Raw genomic sequence first — 22,294 nt, forward strand, 5'->3', positions numbered from 1 at the left:
AATTTAAAGGGAATCCAGCCATGTGGTTTTTCATACATTCCTGCGCTGGTTTATGAATGGAGCTTGCAGTGGGTGGTGGGGGCAATCTGGGATCATACACTGCAGTTTTAACCCATATATGGACATGTGGGAGGCTGGTAACTCAGGGGTTAATACCTGGACTGCCCAAATTCGGGTGAATGGGGGGTCCATCATGAAATGATTGCAGGGGGCAGACATAGAGATGGTATCATCCAATCACTGATCAATAGATACATCATTTTTGATTAGAAAAAATATATAATTTACTGTATAATATCTACAGGATCCATAAGTTACAGTAGCTATTTATATACAGTATATAAAGGTGGGTATATATATATATATATATATATATATATATATATATATATATATATATATATATATATATCATTTTTTCCACCATAACTATAGTATATATATTAGGTATATAATATATATATATAGTATAATATAGTATATAATGTGTAACATATATAGAGAGAGAATGAATACAGTAGAGATATATGCTGTATACAGACAGTAGTGGGTGGATAAGTAGTTAGGGGTGGTAGTAGCTCCAGCTGGGACAATGACAGCTCCTCCATCCCCTGACAGGAAGGGGTTAATGAAGCTTCCAGCCTCCAGGGAAAGTGATTGTACTGTAGGCCCCGCCCCCCGCACAGGAGTCTATGTCATGTCAGTGATTGTAGAGTGCGGGGTGGGCGGGGCCGGACCACCGGCTCGGAGAGCGATGACTGGACACAGGAGGAGTGCGGTCACTGTCAGGAATCCGGCATCAGCTTCCCTAGGAACGGGGCTGAGCTCAGAGCCATGACTTCATGTGCTGAATAATGCTGAGGAGCGCCACACACCGAGCACTGCGGAGGGGGGACAATGTATAGATTTTTATTTATTATATATTATTATTATTATTGCAATCCCTTATTTTGTTATTTTATTACTGATACAAATGTCAAGTTATACTAAAAGAATAGTCAGATTGTTAGCCAGAAGTAGAATATTACTCCGACATCTCTACAACTTTCACTGATCTGCAACCATACCATAGGTGTCATCCCCATCAGATGGGCCAATAGAGCGATACACATATATATATATATATATATATATATATATATATATATATATATATATATATATATACATATTATACTATACATGCATACTCTATATACATATCATACTATACATACTTTATATACATAGTGTACTATACATAGACATATAGGTATATTACCCCATGTATAGGCGATGTATATACATAGATATATAGATAATGTGTATATATACTGTAGATACTCTATATTTTATATACACATACTATACATAGATATAGATAGTAGGCAATAGATACTGTATATACATGGATTACATTTATTTACATATACTATATTATATATATATATTGCATATACATATTATACTATGTTACTTTATATTCATATTAATATACATACTATATATAGATGGGTATTGTATATAGATCCTATATATATATATATATATATATATATGATATACTGTATATAGATAGTCATCTATAGATAGATCCTGTATACAGATATGGTCACCTATAGATAGATCCAGTATACAGATAGTGTCATCTATAGACAGATCCTGTATACAGATAGGATCACCTATACATGGATCCAATATACAGATAGGTTCCCCTATAGATAGATCCTGTATACAGATAGGGTCACCTATACATAGATCCAGTATACAGATAGGGTCACCTATAGATCCTGTATACAGATAGGGTCACCTATACATAGATCCAGTATACAGATAGGTTCCCCTATAGATAGATCCTGTATACAGATAGGCTCACCTATACATAGATACTGTATACAGAGTGTCATCCATACATAGATCCTGTATACACAATAGGGCCATCTATAGATAGATCATGTATACAGATAGGGTCACATATAGATAGATCCAGTATACAGATGGGGTCACCTATAGATAGATCCTGTATACAGATATGGTCACCTATTCATAGATCCTGTATACTGATAGTGTCACCTATACATAGATCCAGTATACAGATGGGGTCACCTATAGATAGATCCTGTATACAGATATGGTCACCTATACATAGATCCTGTATACACAATAGGGCCATCTATAGATAGATCCTGTATACTGATAGTGTCACCTATACATAGATCCTGTATACTGATAGTGTCACCTATACATAGATCCAGTATACAGATATGGTCACCTATACATAGATCCAGTATACAGATGGGGTCACCTATAGATAGATCCAGTATACAGATATGGTCACCTATTCATAGATCCTGTATACTGATAGTGTCACCTATACATAGATCCAGTATACAGATATGGTCACCTATACATAGATCCAGTATACAGATGAGGTCACCTATAGATAGATCCTGTATACAGACAGTATATATGGACAGGTGACTATATCTATATACAGCTGTCAATGGGCAGATAACATTGTATATATGGACAGAGGACCATTGTCCCCATACACAGTGTATATAGATATGTGTGTATATAGATATGTGGATACATTGTATGAGTGTCTCTCGGTCACTCGCCCCCCTATGAATGGCTGATAGTGGAGGATGGGCTGTTGACATCTCCACCATGAATGAGTTAAATATTTTACTATTAGCTTCTCTTCCCGCCCCGCTCCGCCCACACTGCCCGCCCCGCCCGTAATATTTGGCGCGAAGAGCTCGGCAGTCTCTATATAAGGCGGGGGAGAGCGGCGAGCCCAGACTTTGTGCTGGTAGAAGGCGGCGGAGCGGAGTGTGTGCTGTTGCTCGGGATCCGGGGAGGGGAGCGGGCTCTCTGGTGGCTCTCTTGTGGTTGTATTACAAGGCAGCGGACAGCAAAGGATTTGTGTGGCTTCATCTAAGCCGGGTAAGGCGCCCCCCTCTCTCTCTTCTCCCTTACATTGGATCTGTCTCTGGGATATGACCGTACTGTGGATGGAGGAGCCCCCCAGGATCTCTGGTCTCCTCCTGGGGGTGCACGGGAGGGGGTTGTCATCCTCCTACAAAGTCATCCAGCTGGGCTGGAACTCCGCTCCTGTAATTGGGAGCATTTTATACTATCAGAATACTGATCAATAGGTGATTATGTCATTTTCTGCTACTGATCAGTCATCAATTATGTGGGATTTGTGCTGGTTTTGGTACAATTATGTACATTTTATACTATTTATTAATGAGCATGTTAATTATTTTACTGATAAATGATCAATACTCCTTTTTAATGATGTGACTGATCAGCCAGCACTGATCAGGTCAATTTATACTCTTATTGCTATGTTCTTGATCATGTACATATTTTTACTATTGCTGATCATGTCAATCTTCTTACTATTGCTGATCATGTCAATTTTCTTACTATTGCTGATCATGTCAATTTTCTTACTATTGCTGATCATGTCAATTTTCTTACTATTGCTGATCATGTCAATCTTTTTACTATTGCTGATCATGTCACTGATATACAATTACAGTACTGATCAGTGGCTGGCTATAATGTATAGTCTATGATAATTTTGGGTGTGTTGGAGGATGTGGTCTGCTCTGTTCCCTTGTAGCTGTCAGTGAATGGAGGTTGACGTGTAATAGTAGTGCTGGTCATATGGGGAGGGGGTCATGCTGGTGGTCTGTCCGTCTGTCTTCTGTGCTATAGAGTATGGGGTGTTTCCATTCTTCTCTCCTCATTTAAATACAGCTGTTAGAAAAGGGGGGTCTTGCAGTAGTCTGATCATGGTCTGATGTGGGTGGTTCTGGCACTAAGCAATGATCAGCGTCCACCTCCACCCTAGTGGACCCTCCTATAGGTTGGTATAGTGATCTGAGGATAGTGGTTGTAGAGTATGGGACCTCCTATAGGTTGGTATAGTGATCTGAGGATAGTGGTTGTAGAGTATGGGATACTACTTCTGTCTGTCTCCAGCTGTCACTACTTATGGGGGTATCTGTCTTTTTGGGCTGTCGTAGTCCACCATTTAAATGGCTGGATAAGGGTTCTCTGTCAGCCTTAGGGTAGACTGTACTTGGACTGTCATCCCAGCCTCCAGCTATAGTGTGGATGTGGCTCTCCAGAGTCGGTGTAGTATTGCGGGGCTGAATGCCTCCATGTGATCATGCCTCCTCCCCTCGCAGCCGGCTTTTTTCTGAAGCTTTATGTTTGACACTCACTTCTTTGTTCCTCTTAAGTTTCACCCTGGCTGCTTTGCTAGCTTCCTCCCGAATACTTCTGTGCTGCATGCAAAGAGTTACCCTGATGTAAAGTTCTGTCTCGGGAAGAGATTTGTTCTCTAACGGCATGTTCTTTTTATAGGTCCCTCCGAAATAAAGCAAGCACCATGCCTCTCAACTCCACTTTCCAGAGCAGGAATTACGACTTGGATTATGACTCCATACAGCCTTTCTTCTACTTCGACGAAGATGAAAACTTCTACCAGCAGCAGTACAACCGGCCGCAGCCTCCGGCACCCAGCGAGGACATCTGGAAGAAGTTTGAGCTCCTGCCTACCCCACCGCGTTCCCCTAGCCGTAGGTCTAGCATCTCCAGCCTCTTCCCTTCCACCGACCAGCTGGAGTTGGTCACGGAGTTCCTGGGAGGGGACATGGTGAACCAGAGCTTCATCTGCGACCCGGACGACGAGGCTTTCGTCAAGTCCATCATTATTCAGGACTGTATGTGGAGCGGCTTCTCGGCAGCGGCCAAGCTGGAGAAAGTGGTGTCGGAAAAGCTGGCATCCTACCAAGCTTCTAGGAAGGAGAACTCTGCTTCCCAGCCCCAAAACCAACAGCAGCCGAGCCCGCAGAAGCTTGACTCCTGCCAGGGCAACCTCAGTCCCATTGGGTCCAACAGGACCAACAGTGGATACCTTCACGACCCAAGCTCTGATTGCATAGACCCATCTGTTGTTTTTCCATACCCAGTGAATGACAGCATTTCCAGGAGCAGTTCTCAGTGCATGGATCAAGATTTATCAATTGAAACTCCACCTATTAGCAGCAACAGCAGCAGTTCTGAGTCTGGTAAGTACCAGTCAACTTCGTTTTATTGGGTTTTTATCATTGTAGAATATTTTTATGTTCATGGGGGAAGGTTAGATGGCTTTATGTGATCTTTGAAGGCTTTGAGAAATGTTAGGCTTTACGTGATCTTTAAAGGCTTTGACACTTCCTCCACGTAGAAGTCTTTCAATGGTCTTTGAAGGCTTTGACTTTTCCTTCATGTAGAAGGCTTTCCATCATTTTTGAAGGCTTTGATTCTTCCTCAATGTAGAAGGCTTTTATTGGTCTTTGACTTTTCCTCAATGTAGAAGGCTTTTATTGGTCTTTGACTTTTCCTCACTGTAGAAGGCTTTTATTGGTCTTTTCCTCCATGTAGAAGGCTTTTAATGGTCTTTTCCTCCATGTAGAAGGCTTTTAATGGTCTTTTCCTCCATGTAGAAGGCTTTTAATGGTCTTTTCCTCCATGTTGAAGGCTTTTAATGGTCTTTTCCTCCATGTAGAAGGCTTTTAATGGTCTTTTCCTCCATGTAGAAGGCTTTTAATGGTCTTTTCCTCCATGTAGAAGGCTTTTAATGGTCTTTTCCTCCATGTAGAAGGCTTTTAATGGTCTTTTCCTCCATGTAGAAGGCTTTTAATGGTCTTTTCCTCCATGTAGAAGGCTTTTAATGGTCTTTTCCTCCATGTAGAAGGCTTTTAATGGTCTTTTCCTCCATGTAGAAGGCTTTTATTGGTCTGACTTTTCCTCCACATAGAAGGCTTTTAATGGTCTTTGACTTTTCCTCCCTGTAGAAGGCTTTTATTGGTCTTTGACTTTTCCTCAATGTAGAAGGCTTTAGATGGTCTTTTTGAAGGCTTTGACTTTTTCCTATGTCCAAAATGTACTTGCCCAGATGGTTCTATCATGTGCCGGCTAAATGAAGGGAGTGGTTTTCTCTCTTGTGCATGTAGACCCATCAGACCGCTCTCGGCATGATCTGTCACAGCTGTTACAAGTTGTCCTTATCGGTAACATTCTGCAGCACTGCAGTAAGTGGGTGGGGCGTGGTTTGGGCTGAGAGTAAGAGTAAGCTCGGATACAGCATGCTTTCTAAGAATGCTGTGTAGTCTCTAGTGTTCTCCTTGTTCTTATATTAATCTGTACTTGAGATTCTTTAGGCTTTGTAGACTAATTTTTATCTAGCTGTACAGTTATACTAATCCTGTATTATTCCAACAGAAGAGGAACAGGATGATGATGATGAGGAGGAAGAAGAAGACGAAGAAGAGGAGGAGGAGATCGATGTAGTCACCGTAGAAAAGCGTTACACGGCATCAAAGAAAAACTCCTCTTCCCACCAGTCCAGACATCACCACAGTCCGCTAGTTTTAAAGAGGTGTCACGTGCCCATCCACCAACACAATTACGCCGCACCTCCTTCAACCAAAGTGGACTACCCTTCTTCAAAGCGGGCAAAGCTCGAAAGCAACGCCAGAGTCCTCAAACAGATCAGCAACAACCGTAAGTGTTCGAGCCCTCGGTCGTCGTCTGACAACGAGGAGAACGACAAAAGACGGACACATAATGTTTTGGAGCGCCAAAGGCGCAACGAACTAAAGTTGAGCTTTTTTGCTCTTAGAGACCAGATCCCTGAGGTAGCCAATAATGAAAAGGCACCTAAAGTAGTTATCCTCAAAAAGGCAACAGAATATGTAATTTCCATGCAAGAAGAGGAGGAAAGGCTTGTCCAGGAAACAGAACTGTTAAAACAAAAAAGAGAACAATTAAAACAGAAACTCAAACAGCTCAAGAGCTTGTGAGTTCTTCTAGTGACTTTTTTTTTTCAAAGACTTCAAAACCGAACTTTGACAGTCCTATTTCAAGGTTGTCTTCTTGAATCCTACAAATAACAAAATAAAAACTTGTAGATTTTTCGGACAAGTGCATGTAAAGGATTGGATAAACCTACACAACCTTGGCATGGTCTCTCGATTTTTGCCAGCACCTTAATACTGCCTCAATAGTCAAATGGGTATACGGGATATTTGAACTTTTATGGGTTTTTTTTTTTTTTTTGTTTTATTTGCTTGTTGAGGGCGAAATTTCTTGTTTGTTTTTACATATCTTTGTATTTAAAACCTTTATTTTTCTTATAAAGAGATTTCCTGAAGTTTGGCTCTGAATAGCTTAAAAATTATTATATACATGCTGTCGTTTTTATGGTATCTTTAACAAAATCTTTATAGAAATAACATGTATTAATGTACACTTCTAACAACTGGCAAAAAAAAAGAGCAAAAGTTTTAACACCTCTGCTTGTTGCTGCCAATACTGCCTTTAAATGTTTTTTTTTTTGGTTTTGTTATAATATTTAAATATTATATTATGGAAGTTGTCCTTGGTTAATAATAATTATATATTTGATCTGGTATTAAGAATATTCTGAAGAGCTGATGAAGGTGCTGTCCAACATGTAATTAGCTTTAAAATTTGGATTTACTTGTAAAGAAGTCAACTTCCCTTCCTGTCGAAGCCAGTTCTCTGCAAGCCTTGGGTGGTCTTTAGCGGTTGAAAGGAAGTTAACAAGAAAATTGGGGTTTGTTCTATAATGATTCTCTTAATGATATTATAACATGCTGGCAGTTTGACAATTCATCAATGTTCCTAAAAAAGAAGGAAAAAAAAAAAAAAGCTTGTTTGGTTAAATTTAACTATATTGGGCTGAGCCCAGACTGATATAGTAGCCTTTTAATGTGGCAAGCTGTTTGGAAGAAGCTTCAGAAAATAAATCAATTTAAAAAAAAAAAAACTTGTATTTTCTGTGTTAAGTATTCAAAATCTATAAATCGTAGTATTGATTACAGTGGTACTATGGTAACATCAAATATGACACATCATGCATTACAGAGCTGCCTTTTTAATTTAGTCATCCTATAACTGTTTTATTACCTGTTGATCATGCCAACATTTTGTTCTCTCCTCCCCTTTAACAAACCATTTAAATATGCTGGTCCTCTACTACAGTGGTCCTCAACCCTGGCCTACAGGGCCACTAACTGGCCAGATTTGCAAGATAACTGCAATACATCCCACGTGATATCATTTGCTGCTCAGTGATTGCAGTACTCTAGTCTGCATCTCCCCAAGGTAATACTTGAATCTGGCCTATTAGTGGGCCCTGAGGACCGGAGTTGAGGACCACTGCTCTACTAAAAGTTGAAAGTCCAAGGATGGTTACTCCTTCATTGATAGTGGAAGAGTAACCGTAGCCACCCTAAGACAGGACCGGTTGCTGGCCAGACCACCAGGAGTAAAAGAATAAAAGCCTTACAAGAAAAGGAATGCAGCCAGGACATCGAATTATTGAACTGCAATATTTAAAACTTGAGTTTGATGCTCTTTAGCTATGCTGTATTGGCCTAGAGTAGACCTGTGCTTTGGCCATACTGGAATAATACCAAGTTTATATTGTAAATAGGATTTAAACCAGCATTAAGATTCCAAATTCCTCTTCAGGCCGAGGCTTAAACGGGTTTCCCTGTCTCTACATGAGACCCCCAGTATGGTTATTGGTAGTGTACAGTTAGTGTTCATCTACACCTGGAAAGTAGGGAGGTATAAGACTAGTTAGTACATACCTTTTCAAAAGTCCCTTTTTTAAGCCAGGGGTCTTTTTCTGAAGGACAATTTACTGTCCTTCAGACTTTTGAGGGGGGTGTGCACTATGGACAGGAGTAGATGTCCAGGTGTCACTGGAAGTAAACCAATGTCTCCCCTATGGTTTAGGTGGGAGGCTGGGTGCCCCGTCAGTGGGGGAGGAATGGTGCCCCGTCTGTCAGTGGGGGTAGAAGAAGGGTGCCCTGTCGTTGGTGTCAGTGGGGGGGGGGGAAGGGTGCCCCGTCGTTGGTGTCAGTGGGGGGGAGGAAGGGTGCCCCATCATTGGTGTCAGTGGGGGGAGGAAGGGTGCCCCGTCATTGGTGTCAGTGGGGGGAGGAAGGGTGCCCTGTCGTTGGTGTCAATGACAGGAACTATGCCCACTATTGCTGACAGTGGGAGGTAATAATTGCCCAAGGGCAGGATAAAAGCAAGCAAAGAACTGCTGTTTTGGAGACCACTGCTCTAAACCAGTGGTCCTCAACCCTGGCCTACAGGGCCCACTAACGAGCCAGATTTTCAAGATAACTGAAATGCATCCTAGGTGATATCATTTGCTGCTCAGTGATTGCAGTACTCTAGTCCAGTGGTTCTCAATTCCGGTCCTCGGGACCCACTAACAGGCCAGATTTTAAGTATTACCTTGGGGGATGCAGACTAGAATACTGCAATCACTGAGCAGCAAATGAGATCACCTGTGATGTAATTTAGTTATCTTGCAAACCTGGCCTGTTGGTGGGTCCCGAGGACCGGAATTGAGAACCACTGCTCTAGTCTGCATCTCCCCAAGGTAATACCTAAAATCTGGCCTGTTAGTGGGCCCTGTAGGCCAGGGTTGAGGACCACTGCTCTAAACCATTGAACACAGTTGGCCTCACTATGTGTACAGCCACGTGTGCGCAGGGTTTTTAGCAAACGTCAATCAGCTTTGTTAAAGAACCTTCCAGCTTAATCCTGGAATATTAAACACAGATCTTAACAGAATTGCTGACGGACACTTTAAACGAGCTTCTCGCAGATTTTCAACTTCAATTAATACTAAAGCCTGCTAGAAGCTTGTTTTGTAAAGGAAATCATCGTTCCCATTAAGGTCTATGTTTAACATCCTTAGACTGGAGCAGAAAGGTGCTATGCATATGTTTGCTGTACACACATCTCTTAATACATTCTGTCTATAGGTACAAGATTTTAATGCAAATGCTACATTTAATAAGGGTAAAGTACAGGTTCACTTTAAATAATGGCACTCTCCACCTGTCTCACCTTGTTCCTCCTATACCTATATTTGGGGGGGGTGTGTAACATGCGATGATGTCACTCCCGCGCATGCGCGCGGGAGTCATTTTCCGGAAAACTCCTGGCAAATAAATTGAAGGTCTCCCCGGACCTTCAGAGCGCATGCATGCACTGTAAATATCTCCTAAACCATGCCGGTTTAGCAGATATTATTTGTACCTACAGGTAAGCCTTATTATAGGCTTACCTGTAGGTAAAAGTCGAAAAGCGGGATACTACCGCTTTAAAAAAAAAAAAAAAACAGCTGTTTGAACTCAACATTTATTTAATATAGGTATTTATATAGCACTGTCAATTTACACACATTTAATTTATTTGTATAGTGTCGTCCATTTATGCAGCGCTATATATATATATATATATATTACATTCACTCCAGTCCCTGCCCTCAAGGAGCTTACACTCTGAGGTCCCTAACTTACATTCATACACATACTATGGCCAATTTAGACAGGACATGGCTACAAAAGCCCCGTATAGTATCTGGGGCTGGATTCCTTTTACACCTCTTTAACAGTGGACTGAAGAAGCAGCCGTTTAAAGGGACACGTCCTAGAGCAAAACCACCATGAAGAAGGCTTTGATGTGAGTATTTCACTCCATTCCCTCCCCCCTAATCACCATCTGCCCCACCCCGTGGGACTGCATGCTACACCAAGGCAGTGAAACAATAGGTTAATTTTTACTATTCTAGAAGCCACACTCATCATGAATTGAATCTGGTGCTTCCATCAGCCTTAAGCCTCGTACACACGCGTCGATAATTGGCTGTGAATTTTCGGCTTGTTAGTATGATGCTTCCGACAATCGACTCCGACTTTTCGGCCGAAAAAAATCTGGTCTGCATGCTATTAAATTTTTGTTGGCCGTGGTTGTTGGCTGAAAAAAATTAGTGTGCAGTCTAGAGCACATTCCAACCAACACAACAACACTGGACAAAAGATGGCCGATCGGTCGGCCAACAATCGTTGCGTGTGTACGAGGCATAATACTGGAGTGATCCCTACTTTCTTCTGAGTCCTGTGCCATTGAGAGAACATTCTGTTCTGTGTGCTTGTTTTAGTAAACCCTCCACCACCCCCTTTGCATCTTCTCAATATAAAGTGTTATCTAATTGGAAGTTGGGGTATACCTGACCTGCCTCCCTACCTCATCCAATCAGTGAAAGCTTTACCTTCATTGAGAAAATGCAAAGTGTGATATACTTGGCTCCATTCCATTGGGTGGGGCTTCCAACTTTAGTCTTCTATCTCTAAACAATAAAACTATTTGAAGGGCCCTGGGTTAACTAGGAGCACAAGCATTATGTGCCGGTTCACACTGCAGCGGCACGACTTCGGGAGCGACCTGTGAAGTCGCGTGCACCACGACTTGCACGGACTTCATAAAATGAATGTCTATGCAGGTCGCCCCAAAGTAGTACAGGACCCTTTTTCTAAGTCGGAGCGACTTGTGTCGCTCCTATTAGAACCGTTCCTGTACTACACAATGGTCCGCGACTTGTCAGGCTGACAAGTCGTACTGGTGTGAACCCGGCACTAACACTTGCAAAATACATTAAGATAGCCAAGGCTTCTCCAGAGGTTGCTAGGGGGTTCCTTGAGCAATTTCTGCCCCTCAGATAAGTTCCCACTGACACCATTGATCTTTTTAGCTATCTGTAAGGACGGAATTCTTCCCAATGACCACATGTGTAAGGAATGTTATTACCCCCCCCCCCCCCCCTTATCATCACACTCCTGTATCGGGAGTTGTAGATCCAGTTATTTTTAGCAGTGGTTCCCTGAGACCGGAAAGTTATTTTAAGGGTTCGTCTGTGTTAAAAATGTATTAGAGGCTGATCTAAGCTATGCAGCCCATTACTATAGAAGGCTGCATAGCATTATCAACTGGTAGATCTACCTACCATAATTCCAGACTCTGAGTCCGCCTGGGAGTTTTTCCACCTTTGTGTGTCCCAATTCCCCGTGTTACATTTTCTCTAATATAAAATACAGTAAAACCTTGGATTGCGAGCATAATTCGTTCCGGAAACATGCTTGTAATCCAAAGCACTCGTATATCAAAGCGAATCTCCCCATAAGAAATAATGGAAACTCAGATGATTCGTTCCACAACCATTTAGTCATAAATCCTTCAGTTTATAGTCCATAATAAAAGATTATAGCAATGTGATAGGGTGTGTAACCATAAAATGTCCATCCACAAATGGCGCCTCCACAAGGGGATTAGAAGCAAAATCCAGCAGGAGCTACAGAATATAAAAGAGAAGAGAGGAGCCTTTAAGTGTAGCAATATGGTTACATTTAATGAAGGTTCAACATTTAGCAACTTACATGACTGATGATTAAAAGAGGCACACCTAAGTATGTAGGCATCCGGGCTAAAGCTATCCACATAGACCAGTGATGGCGAACCTTGGTACCCCAGATGTTTTGGAACTACATTTCCCGTGATGCTCATCTACACTGCAGAGTGCATAAGCATCATTGGAAATGTAGTTCCAAAACATCTGGGGTGCCAAGGTTCCCCATCACTGACATAGACCATCCTCAGGCTCTCACCGCTGTCAGTCTGCAATCATGACCAGAAAGACTACCCTGCAGTAGAGCGATCTGAAAGCGAGGCTTGAAGTGCTCCTAGAGCGCAGCGTTGAAGGGATAAGGTTGATGGTGGTGCGGAGGATGGTCTATGTCAGCGATCCTCAAACTATGGCCCTCCAGCTGTTGCGGAACTACACATCCCATGAGGCATTGTGACACTCTGAAATTCACAGACATGACTAGGCATGATGGGAATTGTGGTTCCTGAACAACTGGAGGGCCATAGTTTGAAGACCCCTGCTCTATGTGGACAGCTTTACCCCGGATGCCTGCATACTTAGATGTGCCTGTTTTAATCATCAACCATGTGAGTTGCTAAATATTGTACCTTCAATAAATGTAACCATATTGCTACACTTCAGAGGTGCCTCTCTTCTCTTTTAGTCCCCGTTCACATTAGGTCGCTCCGACTTAGGGGGCGACCTGTGAAGTCGTGTGCAGCGCGACTTCGGCGTGACTTGCACGGACTTCACATAATGGAAGTCAATGCAAGTCGCCTCCAGGTCACCCCGAAGTAGTACAGGACCTTTTTTGACTTGTGTCGCTCCTATTAGAATGGCTCCTGTACTACACAGTGGGAGCGAGGGTGCACGACGTGTCAGGCTGACCAAGTCGCTTGACAAGTCGTACCAGTGTGAATGGAGTCTTAGACTCGGTTCACATTAGCGCGACTTGTCAGGCGACTTGTCAGCCTGACAAGTCGCGGTCCATTGACCGCTACAGGACCCGTTCTAATAGGAGCGACACAATTCGCTCCGACTTAGAAAAAGGGTCCTGTACTACTTCGGGGCGACCTCGGAGCGACTTGCATAGACTTCCATTATATGAAGTCCCTGCAAGTCGCTCCGAAGTCGTGGTGCACGGGACTGACAAGTCACCTCCCGAAGTAGTAAGGAGTCGTGTCGCGCTAATGTGAACCTACTCTTATACTCAGTTGTGACGTGACGTTACTTGTATATCAAGACATCGCTTGTTTATCAAATCAAAATGTACTTAAAAATTTTGCTTGTCTTGCAAAATGCTCTCAATCCAAGGTATTACTGTATATAAAAAATCCAAAAGGGAACGTGGCATCCCCTGATAATGTTCATTCAGAAACTGAAAAATAGATATTTTTTAAATAGAGTCTTTGAAAGCTCCGTGAAATTCACAAATGGTTTAACTCAGCTTTTTCCAAAAACGAAAATATTAGTTTTGAGTTGACATTCTCTTTAACCACTTGCCGACCGCCGCACGACTATTTACTGCGGCGGTCAGCCCCTCACAGGCAGAGTGACGTAGGTCTACGTCGCTAGCCTGTGAGGGTCTAGGGAGCGAGCGCGCGCTCCCGCGTGGTCACGGACCCCCCCCGCGCATGTGACCGGCGGACCCGATCGTCCGCCGGTCACTCGCGATCGTCGGAGCAGAGGGAGAAAGGCAGGCTAGTGTAAACAAGCTGCCTGTCATTCTCCCCGGTGTATGAATGATGATCATATGGTTCTACTATGTAGAACCGTTGATCACTGTTCATACATCTGAAGCCACAGCCAATCACAGTTAGAATCACACCCCTAGGGACACACATAGCCCCTCCCTCTCAAAAAAAATTAACCCCTTCACTGCCAGTGTCATTTTACAGTAACAGTGCATATGTATAGCACTGATTACTGTAGAAATGTCACTGGTAACCCCAAAAGTGTCAAAAATGTCAATCAAGGGTCCGATCTGTCCGCCGCAATGTTGCAGTACGGCAAAAAAAAAAAAAAAATCGCAGATCGCCTCCATTACGCGTTTAAAAAAAAAACAACAAAAATGACTAAAATCTTTCCCTTTGTCAGTATATGCGATAACTTTTGCGCAAACCAATCAAAATATGCTTTTTGCGATTTTTTTTACCAAACATATGTAGCATAAAACAAATTGGCTGAAAATGTTAAAAAATTTTGATTTTTACATTTTTTTGGGGGGGAATTTCATATAAAAAAATGTGAAAAATATTGTTATTTTTGCAAAATTGTCACTCTTTTTTTGTTTATAGCGCATGATCCAAAAATTGCACAGGTGATCAAATACCACCAAAAGAAAGCTCTGTTTGTGGGAAAAAAAGGACGTCAAATTTGTTTGGGTACAGCGTTGTACGTCCGCGCAATTGTCCGTTAAAGTCACGCAGTGCCGAATCGCAAAATACCCCCTGGTCAGGAAGGGGATAAAATCTTCCGGGGCTTAAGTGGTTAAAATTGACCCTTTAGGGTGAGGTATGCAGCAAATTTTTATTCTCACAGCCACGCTGCGTGTTAGAAACCAAATGTAGACTTGGATGGCCGTGACTGCGGAATTGCACATCTCTGATGTTTATATTGCTTCAGACTGCCTTGCATCTTAGCCTACAAGGTTCAATTGTTTTACATTTAGCAATCTGTCATTGGTATTTTTTTGTCTGGAATCCCCAAGTAGCTCTGCCCTTAGGCACTGGTTTCATAAGCTGTTATATTGATGGAACACTACTGTCAAAGCTGCTGGCAAGAAAGTGCTAATTAACTGTGAGACCAGGAGGTGTGATAACGAGACTTTGTGGAGCTCGTCCTCCAACTGAACCTTTTATCTCTAGGCTGGGAACGGTAGGACCATGTAGACCAGCCTTTCTCAACGTTGTCACCCCAGAGAAAACCCTTGAAATCATTTTTAGGTCTTGAGGAACCCCTGCTAAGACTAATTTATCAGGGATCAGTGGGAAAATGTCCCTTACATTGGTGGTCAATAGGAAGAATGCCACCCATACAAAGAGCAAAAAGGGTCATTGGTGTCATATTACTGACTCTGCCAAGTGAGGTTGGCCCCAGAACTATGCAGGCACCATTATATAGGAGGTTAATCATCCACAGCCCAAGAATCTCTAGAAACCTCTGGAGGAACCCTAGGACTCCACAGAACCATGGTTGAGAATGGCCGATGTGTAGACCAGTGTTTTTCAATCTTTTTTCGTTCAAGGCACCCTTTAAAATTATGCACAGTCTCAAGGCACCCCATTCTATATTGTGAAAAACGAAGCTAAAGAGTTTTATGTAACACAGCAACATCAGCACACATAGGGCACCCAACGTTAAGTGTCCATTCACACTACCGCGACTTGTCAGGTGGTCCATGCAGTGCTACAGGACCCGTTCTCCGACACAAGTCGCTCCGACTTAGAAAAAGGGTCCTGTACTACTTCGGGGCGACTTGCATAGACATTCATTATATGAAGTCCATGCAAGTTGCGCCGAAGTCGCGGTGCACGGGACTTCACAGGTCGCCCCCCGAAGTCGGAGCGACCTAGCGTGAACCGGCACTTAAGGAGACTTCTTCTTCCAAAGCAAATACACCTTTTCACATTGGTACTGAATGGAATTCCAATGTTTCTCTTCCTCACTCAGCTAATGTGACCCCCGTACTGACAGGGAGGGGCAGGGGAGAGACAAACTAGGATGCTGTGCATGCGCCCAAAGTCCTCCATATCAACTGATGGCTCCAATGGTTGTTAGGACGCTGGCAGCTGGAAGGTTGCAATGGTGCACAATGAAAACCCGTGGAATTGAGTAACTGAAAGGCAGGCTTCATCAACTCGCTGCTTGTATATACAATTTTGGGTAATATTTAGGCATTTTGCCAAGGCACCCCCTGAAGAAATCTGAAGGCACCCTGGTTTAAAAAAGCTGGTGTAGACCGTATCTCCCAACTTTGTAAAATTGGCCATATACTAGTAGAGTTTTCTTTAAACTTCTTTGTTTTAAGAACATTTGTTTGACTTTCTAAGGGCTTTATGTACACTACAGCGTCTAAACTTGGGTTTAGGAGCTTTTGGCGTGTTTTTTTTTTTTTTTTGCCAAAGCTCCTAAACTCAACTCCCTAAGGCTCCATTCACACCAATGCGTTTTTTCATGCTTTTTGCAGAAACGCAGGATATGTATTTTAACCACTTGCCGACCATCCGCTGCAGTTTCACTGCGGGAGGCTGGCTCGGCTGCTCGAAACGACATAGGGCTACGTCGGTCGCAGAAGTGGTGCTAGGGGGCGAGCGCGCGCGCTCCCGCCCGCCCCCACTAGGCAGCGGGGATGCTGATCCATGGGATCGGCAGCCGCGATTGCCGCCGGGCACCCGCGATCGCTGCCCGCTGAGAGAGGATGGTCAGCTGTTGTAAATACAGCACACCGTTGTTCTCTCTGAAATGATCACGGAGTGCCTGTGATCCTTCTATATAGGATCACAGGTCTCTATGATCATTTCACAAGCTCCTCCCCCATACAGTTAGATAACACTCCCCTAGGCTCACACTTAACCCTTTGATCACCACTGTATTAACTCCTTTCCTGCCAGTATCATTATTACTGTAACAGTGACATATTTTTAGCACTGATTATTGTATTAATGTCACTGGTACCCCCAAAAGTGTCAAAAATGTCAGTTAGGGGTCTGATCTGTCCGCCGCAATGTCGCAGTCTGCCGCCATTACTAGTAAAAAAAAATAAAAAACAATAAAAATGACAAATCTTTCCCATAGTTTGTAGATGCGATAACTTTTGCGCAAACCAATCAAAATATGCTTATTGCGATTTTTTTTTTTACCAAAAATATGTAGCAGAAACAAATTGGCCTAAAATGTTAAAAAATTTAGATTTTTACTTTTTTTTTTGAGAATGTTATATAGCAGAATGTGAAAAATATTTTTTTTTTTTTTCAGAATTGTCGCTCTTTTTTGGTTTATAGCACAAAGAATAAAAATCGCACAGGTGATCAAATATCACCAAAAGAAAGCTCTATTTGTGGGGAAAAAAGGGCATAAATTTTATTTCAATACAGAGTCACATGACCGCGCAATTGTCCGTTAAATTAACGCTGTGCCGAATCGCAAAACATGGCCTGGTCATTAAGGGGGGAAATCCTTCCGGTCCAGAACTGGGTAAGGCTCGGTTTCCACTAGGGCGGCTACGAAGTTGTGCTACTTCTAGCACGACTTCGTAGCGAAAGTAAACCGCGGCTTCAGTGAGACTTGTCCCTCATATATAGAGGGAAGTCGCGCTCAAAAGTAGTACACGATTTACTTTTGAAGTCGCGGCAACTGAAGCCGCGGCAGTGGAAACGGACCCCATTGAAAACAATGGGTTTTGACTTGCTGTGCGACTTGACAAGTGTCAAGTCGCACCGCAAGTCGCACTAGTGGAAACCGGGCCTTAATGCAATTTGTTAGACATTATAATGTCGTTTTTTTTTTTTTGTTTGTTTGTTTTTTCAAGTGCGCTGGGAAACTTTTGCTTGCTTGTGCTGTGCAAAGCTCTTCCATGTGCACCTTATTCATAAAGCTTAAATAGGGGGTGGTTGCCATTTTTCATTTTCCAGCTATTTTTTGGGGACAACCCTAAAATTTGGGGTTTTCTTTTACTTTCAATTTTAGATGATAATGGTAAATGTGATGTGCACAGGAATGTGGTGCGTTTTTGGTGCAAATTACATGCGGTGTTCAGCATGCACCAGTGTGACCCCAGGCTACAGTATGTTCCATCAACGACTCCTCCAAACACAACCCAGGCTTAAAAAAGCATTGGAATAAAAAAAAAGTCAGAAAACGCCAGTTAGCAGCATTTTTTGTAGTTTATTGGAGTTTATTGACATTAGAGCGTTTTAACAGCTGAAAAACGCTACTCAAAACCCACTGGTTTTCGGTTTTCTTTTTTTTGTTTTTTTTTTTTACAGCCAGAAAACTCCCCTGCCAAAAACTGCTGATAAGAGCCTGTGTGTGCATGGACACATAGGATAACATGCTGGGGAGTTTACTGGCTGCCAAAAAAAATGTCTGACGCTGGAAAAACAATCGCTGTAGAAACGTCCCATGTGCATGAGGCCTAAAAGCAAAGGACAATTTTCGAATGACATTTGTCCATTCATCGAATGTTGAAAGAATTGTCGTACGAATGTTCTACGAACATTCTCGTCCAAAAATCTATACGTGTATGACCAGCATAACTTACCACCCCTTCCACCACGATCCATCCCATCCACCTCCTCCATCCCTTCCACTCCCTCCATCCCATCCACCTCCTCCATCCCTTCCACCCCCTCCATCCCATCCACCTCCTCCACCCCCTTCCACCCCATCCACCCCCTTCCACCCCTTCATCCCATCCACCCCCTCCACCCCTTCATCCCATTCACTCCCTCCACCCCTTCCACTCCCTCCATCCCATCCACCTCCTCCATCCCTTCCACCCCCTCCATCCCATCCACCTCCTCCACCCCCTTCCACCCCATCCACCCCCTTCCACCCCCTCCATCCCATCCACCCACTCCACCCCTTCATCCCATCCACCCCCTCCACCCCATCCACCTCCTCCACCCCTTCCACCCCCTCTATCCCCTTCACCTCCTTCACCCCCTCCATTCCTTCCACCCCTTCCACCTCATCCACCCCTTCCACCCCCTCCATCCCTTCCACCATCCCTTCCACCCCCTGCACCTCATCCACCCCCTACACCTCATCCACCCCTACACCTCATCCCCCCCTTCCACCCCCTACACCTCATCCACCCCCTCCACCCCTTCCACCCCCTCCATCTCATCCACCCCATCCACCCCCTTCCAACCCCTCCATCCCATCCACCCCTTCCATCCCATCCACCCCCTCCATGCCATCCACCTCCTCCACCCCCTCCACCTCATCCACCCCCTCCACCTCATTCACCCCCTATACCTCATCCACCCCTTCCTTCCCCTCCACCCCATCCACCCCCCCCATCCCATCCACCTCCTCCACCCCTTCCACCCCCTCTATCCCCTTCACCTCCTTCACCCCCTCCATTCCTTCCACCCCTTACATTTGTCCATTCGTCGAATGTTGAAAGAATTGTCGTACGAATGTTCTACGAACATTCTCGTCCAAAAATCTATACGTGTATGACCAGCATAACTTACCACCCCTTCCACCACCATCCACCCCCTCCACCCCATCCACCCCCTTCCACCCCCTCCATCCCATCCACCTCCTCCATCCCATCCACCCCCTCGTCCCATCCCTCCCATCCACCTCCCCCACCCCATCCACCTTCTCCACCCCTTCCACCTCTTCCACCCCCTCCACCTCATTCACCCCCTATACCTCATCCACCCCCTATACCTCATCCACCCCTTCCTTCCCCTCCACCCCTTCCACCCCATCCACCCCATCCCCCCTCTCCATTCTCCTCACAGGACAGCATAGCTGAGATTTTCTCCATCGTTTCAGTGGCAGATTCTCATTGGCTGCCATCTGAGCTAACTTTGAATTTTAAAACGGTTTTGGCAAGAACTCAAATCTGGTGACCTGAAGACAGTTGAGGTTAGCTGTAATGAGCAAACACAGAGCGCTTCTACAGTCACACCGTCAATGACATTCAAATATTGTGAAAAAAAAAAAAAGTCTGTCACCAGTCTGAGGAAGGTGTCATGAAGGTGCAAAAGGTGATTCCTCGGCTGGGATTGCACAGTAGACAGTTTGTAAGTTGAAATATTTCATTGGCAGTATAAAAAATAGATTTGATACATTAACCACTGCAGTGAAATAAAATAAAAAGAGAACAAAAGATTCAAGCTTAGGTTCACTTATATGCGATGCAGGAAACACAGCGAACCCCGTGCATTTCTCAAACCGCATTGAAGTCGCACAGCGTTCAGGCAATCTGCTGCGAGTTTCAATGTTAAAATAACCACTTCTGGACCGGAAGGATTTACCCCCTTATTGGCCAACACTGAAATCGCAGAAGTGACACAAATCCAGTCCTGAGCCTGCAAATTCACATCAGAACTGCATCAAATATGAACCTGAACCTTTAAACCAGGGATCCCCCAAACTACGGCCCTCCAGCTACGGCCCCCCTCCAACTACACATCCCATGAGTCATTGTAAAACTCCGACATTCACAGACATGACTAGGCATGATGGGAATTTTAGTTCCTGAACAATTGGAGGGCCCTTTGAAGACCCCTGAAAAATGCTTCTTGTAAAATGGACATACGATTTGCACTGGACAGGTGTGAACCCGGCCTTAGCCCTCATTCACACCGATGCGATTTGACAAGTCGCACCCTATTTTCAGCAATGAAACCTTTCAAATTGTTGCGACTCAAGTCGCAGGCACTTTAAAAAAGGTTCCTGCCAGTGGCGGCTGGTGAAGTTTTAAGATGGTGGGGAGCAGGGGGAATTGGTGGGTGCCAAAGAAAAGAAAACAAATGCAGCCACCACATCTAATGATTGGTCAGCTGTAATATGTGACATTTCTGGTTATGGGTTTAATACCCCTTGATATGGTATTGCAGCTTGCATAGAAGTACATGTCATGTATGGATAATGTATGTCTATGTGTTTTCTCCAGGGCTATAGCGTTATTTTTATATACATATCACTGCACTGTCTAGTTGAGTTCAAAAGCTTATTTAGCAGTCACACAGCAGGACAACAGCAAGATTTTCAAGGTTTAGATAGATCCGAAGGACATCAGTCGATAGGGCAGCAAAGTGGAAATATTTTCCCAACCGTCAGTCCCACCTCCAGGCCTGCAGTATCCGATCGCGTTACATTCCAGGAAGAGCCTACGAAAAAAAAATCATTTTAGCAAGGCCGGCAGCCATCTACATTTGTACAGCTGCCAGTACGCGGTGCTGTCCATGGCATTATGGTATATTGCTCGCAGTGTCCGTGACATCATGGTATATTACTCGCAGTGTCTGTGACATCATCGTATATCGCTCGCAGTGTCCATGACATCATCGTATAGCGCTCGCAGTGTCCATGACATCATCGTATATCGCTCGCAGTGTCAATGACATCGTATATCGCTTGCAGTGTCAATGACATCATCATATATTGCTTGCCGTGTCCCTGACATCATGGTATATCGCTTGCAGTGTCAATTACATCATGGTATATCATTTTCAGTGTCCATGACATCATCATATATCCATCACTGTGTCCATGACATCATCGTATAATGACATCATTGTATGTTGCTCGCAGTGTCCATGACATCATCGTATATCGCATGCAGTGTCAATGACATCATCATTTATCCATCACTGTGTCCATGACATCATAGTATATCACTTGCCGTGTCCATGACATCATCGTATAATGACATCATGGTATATCGCTCGCAGTGTCAATGACATCATCGTATAATGACATCATCGTATAATGACATCATGGTATATCGCTCGCAGTGTCAATGACATCATCGTATATATCGCTTGCAGTGTCAATGACATCATCGTATATATCGCTCGCAGTGTCCATGACATCATCATATAATGACATTATGGTATATCACTCGCAGTGTCCTTGACATCATTGTATATTGCTTGCAGCGTCCATGACATCATGGTATATCGCTTGCAGCGTCCATGACATCATTGTATATTGCTCGCAGCATCCATTACATCATCGTACATTGCTCACAGTGTCCATGACATCATTGTATATTGCTCGCAGCGTCCATGACATCATCGTATAATGACATCATGGTATATCTCTCGCAGCATCTATGACATCATCGTATATTGCTCGCAGTGTCCATGACGTCATCGTATAATGACATCATGGTATATCGCTCGCCGTGTCCATGACATTATCGTATATCGCTCACAGCATTCATGACATCATTGTATATCTCTCGCAGCATCTATGACATCATCGTATATTGCTCGCAGTGTCCACGACATCAGCGTATATTGT

General features: G+C 43.7%; 1 protein-coding gene across 1 annotated transcript; it reads left to right on the forward strand.

The window, feature by feature from the left end:
• The first annotated feature begins 2,807 nt into the window (after window positions 1-2,807).
• On the forward strand, window positions 2,808-6,935 carry MYC (MYC proto-oncogene, bHLH transcription factor). The gene is made up of 3 exons (XM_082258338.1): window positions 2,808-2,928; window positions 4,366-5,072; window positions 6,268-6,935. Exons 2-3 carry the CDS (start codon window positions 4,391-4,393, stop codon window positions 6,846-6,848), a joined length of 1,263 nt encoding a protein of 420 aa, XP_082114464.1. The 5' UTR covers window positions 2,808-2,928; window positions 4,366-4,390; the 3' UTR covers window positions 6,849-6,935.
• Window positions 6,936-22,294: the final 15,359 nt, after the last annotated feature.

This window comes from Pelophylax lessonae, assembly GCF_965119305.1.
Source record: "Pelophylax lessonae genome assembly, chromosome: 5".
NCBI lineage: Eukaryota > Metazoa > Chordata > Amphibia > Anura > Ranidae > Pelophylax > Pelophylax lessonae.